Source organism: Nannospalax galili, unplaced genomic scaffold (genome assembly GCF_000622305.1).
Source record: "Nannospalax galili isolate Female #2095 unplaced genomic scaffold, S.galili_v1.0 scaffold299, whole genome shotgun sequence".
NCBI classification, from domain to species: Eukaryota; Metazoa; Chordata; class Mammalia; order Rodentia; family Spalacidae; genus Nannospalax; species Nannospalax galili.
The window spans coordinates 2,861,595-2,865,278 of record NW_008343973.1 but is presented as its reverse complement, the minus strand read 5'-3'; the positions used below and the strand labels follow the sequence as shown (position 1 = coordinate 2,865,278).

General features: G+C 46.7%; 1 protein-coding gene across 6 annotated transcripts in view; it reads right to left on the bottom strand.

The window, feature by feature from the left end:
• Mrps9 (mitochondrial ribosomal protein S9) overlaps positions 1-3,360 on the bottom strand; it is an 83,226-nt gene extending 79,866 nt beyond the window's left edge. For 5 of the 6 annotated variants that reach the window (XM_029567015.1, XM_029567016.1, XM_017799916.2 and 2 more), the window contains exon 1: positions 3,183-3,360. In XM_029567015.1, coding sequence (XP_029422875.1) covers positions 3,183-3,317 — 135 coding nt within the window. In that variant the 5' untranslated portion in view covers positions 3,318-3,360. The remainder of the gene's footprint in view (positions 1-3,182) is intronic. The other variant, XM_008840305.2, reaches the window with a different exon arrangement.
• Positions 3,361-3,684: the final 324 nt, after the last annotated feature.

Sequence of the window (3,684 nt, the reverse complement as noted above, 5' to 3'; positions counted from 1 at the left end):
ATATATACAGAAGGCTAAAACATCATGCCAATATGAAATTATACTTCCAGAGGGTTTAAGAATTCCACAATATCCTTTCCAGAGCACTAGAAAGGGGAACTGTCAACTGTTCACACAATGCCAGCACTATTTTCACTTGTGACAAGTTAAAAATTCAAATTCTTTGGCATGGCAAAGCAGACCACACTCTGATCCTTGACACAATTTCTAATCCCTTTGTCACCAGCAAAGCTGAGAGAAAACCTGCAAAACCCACTAGCTTCATTTGCTTTTAGTTACTTGCTTTCACCATCAATTTTTGACCACGAACTAAGCAACGTACCTCACTAGCCCATAGGTAACACCACTAACTACAGGTCATGACAATGGCTACCTATATTGCTTTTCAAGAACAGGGAAGGAAACCAAACTGTTGAATGCTGCAACTCTTCCTTGGGCCAACAGAGTGTCTAGTAACAGGAAACCTTTTGACTTCATGCAAACATGGGCACTTTCTCAATAGGTGTTCTGTGAAGAGCAAGGAAACTGATTAACATGCACAGACCATCCATTGTGCAATTATATCTTTCTAGAGCATAATCACTCATATCTATTTGCTGCTGAAAGCTCCACTTCACTGTCACCTCCTCTGGAAAGCTGCCCATGATCACCTCTGTATCCTCTGTCATTCCAGTATGAATTAGGCACTGCATTTCTGTGGTTCTTCTGTATTTCTTTCCGTAAATCTCTCACACTACATTACAGATTCCTGATACTGGTTAGCACACTACCTGCGAAGTTTGGTTACTCATAAACAAGACTTGCTTTCTACCCCAGATTTGGAACATTCAGAAATCTATGACTGTATCCAGATATAACATGAAACAGGTACAGCTCAAGATTGGCACACTGGAGGAAGTTTTCTAACAAGGGTGCTGACTAGAACCCAGACTCAGACCTTGATAAAACTTGCTTCCTTTTCTTTTGCATCAGTGTTTCTCAAATTTTCTGTCACCCACAATAATGTTTATCTCATCACCTAGTATGCACTTACCCATATAAACAAAATGCAAAATACCCTCTATGAAATGCCTTTGATTACTAGTCTAGCATCTCTACTCCTTTCCAGCTGTTTACAACCTCTGAAGAGATTTCATAATTAATGGGACATGACCCAAATTTGAAATAAGGTTGTGGGGGGGAAGTAGCATGGTGTTTTAATTGCTCATGAAGTCATTAAAATTTGTTGTTTTATGAAACACAGGCCCAAAGAGAAATGCAGCTATTAATGGTGGATATGTACGCGAATAAGTTTTTAACATGAACATTAAGAAACATATTCAAAACGAGCATTGTACAAAAGGCTTTATAAATGTCTTTATATATGTTTATGTGTATATATATTTATGTGTATATACATAAGTATCTATAATCATTAAGGATCTAAAAGTTTTTTCTAGCTATTATCTAAGATGTACTTCATATGACAAAACACATGCTATGGTGGGATTTAGGAATTTGGAGGTTCAGTTCCAAAAGGATCATGTTGGGAGTGTGCTAAGGACCAATAACTGTAAACTGTTTACCATACTGAGGTGGGTGTGTCAGAGGCATGGAAATACTGGAGCTTAAGATGCACATATCCTTCACAGCAATAACCTCACATACAGAACTCTCCCCATGCATTGTATCTGAGAACCAGAGCAGAATGATTGATACTCCCACAGTATCAATCAAAAGAAAGTGGTCAGCAATTTGGAAATCCAGAAATAACAGAAGGCTCACACAGATTTCAACTGTAAGTTAAAAAAAACAAAAAGGAGGTCTGTGATCCAGTATGGCCCCATTTTTTTAATGTACATGTTTATACAGGATGATATGGAAAAAGGGCTGGGTGTGGTGGTGCATGCTTTTAATCCCAGCACTGGGGAGGCAACAGTAGGCAGATCTCTGTGAGACTGAGGCCAGCCTGGATGGTCTACATAGAGAGTTCCAGGTCAGCTGGGGTTACAGGGAGACAAGAATACAGAGAAAGACAGAAAGGGAGAAAAAGCCACCTGCCTCATATGGACATTAAATTCACCAATAAAAATACACTGTATGCTATATTGCCTTTCATGTACAAGTATGTGTACAGAGAAAAGATAGAGACGTTTAAAAGAAACAAAAACTTTCAGAACACTTTACTGTTAAAAAAAATAATAGCAGCAGGTGTTTGATGGATAAATAGGTAGATTGGTTTAGGTCAAATCATAAAATAACCTAGAGAAAGACGGCAGTCTCTTTGCAAACTAGTTTTGAGAGCTAAGTTTGATTTCTCTGCAATGTTTTGTCAATATCAGGTGTTTGTGCTTCTTTACCAACATCTGGTACTCTCCCTTTTTGAAAAGTTCTCCTGTTTTCCATGACATCACGCCATGTGGTTCCCCCGCCCCACCTTTGGTAGCTCTTACTCAATTTCCTGGGGTCTCTTCCTTGACTTGCTTGTCCTTCAAGGCCCTGTCCTATTCATGCACTCCACCTTCCTTGTGATCCAGTTCATTTCCAAGGCTTCAGTTAGCACCCACAAGGAAACAGGGGACTTGGAGGTCAGCTCCTCCCCTAACTCATAGACACGCCTACCCATGGGCCTACAGAAAATCTCTACCTGAACAGGCATGAAATACAATTACATCCAAAACTAAACTCTTTTCTCCCAAATCCTGTGCCTCTTTCTGAGACCCTGACCGTGGACCCGGATAATCCGCAAACAGTGAAGCAAGCTAGAAGCAACTTAGCCCGGGATCAAGCTAAGTGGCCAATCCTCCAAATCTCCAGAGAGTGAGTGTCCGGAAAATTCCCAAAGTTCAAGTTGCACAGATGCAAGGTACCTAGGCCACCATGCCCCCGCGTGGTGCCTCTGCCCGCCGCCTTCAGGTACTGCTGCCCTCGCCCCGCACCGCCTTTCTCCCCTGGGACCCGCCCACCAGGCCGAGCCGCTCGGCTCCACGTGCAGATCGCTTTGCCCACTGCACTCAGCAAACCCCAGGGTCAACGTGCGAATCGCAACATGCGGGACAGCAATCAAACCCGCCTCCCTGCGCCTGACCCCGACCGTACAGAACACCTCAGTCCCTGGGAGCCCGCGGAGGACGCGCGGAACGGGAAGGTGGCTGGCTCCACAGGACCGCACCTCACGGGCCGCCGTCTCCAGCAGGCCTTACCTGGGATCCGGCACCCATCTGCCAGTCAACTGCTGAAGGCTTCCAATGCCCGGGTCTCCGGGCGAGACTAGCCCTAACGGTGAGGGAGAGCCGGGCCGAAAGCGCTCGGCCACACGACACACAGGGAGCCGCCATGTTGGCCGCCAGAGGTCAGGGCGGGCGGGGTGAGGGCGGGGCCTGGGGGCTGCGCAGGCGCAGGCCGCCGCCGGCTTCGCACAGGCGGAAGCGCTTCCCCGGCACGGGGCAGGGAGCGTGCTCTGACGCCCGGCCTCTCTCCTCTTCGGAAGCGCTGAGCTGAGTGGAAGTCTCTACCCGACGTTCTGGGAGTAGTGGCGTTGCTGTCGAGGTTTCGCTTCAGGCCTTTGATTCCTGCCGCGCCACGCCTGGTTGCTGCCCTACAGGTGGTTTTGCAGCCTTCCCGCCTGCGGCGCGGCGCGTGGGAGCCGGGGGCCGTACACCTCCTTCCTTCCCACCCCCGACGTGAGCCCTCTGCAGCCCTCTC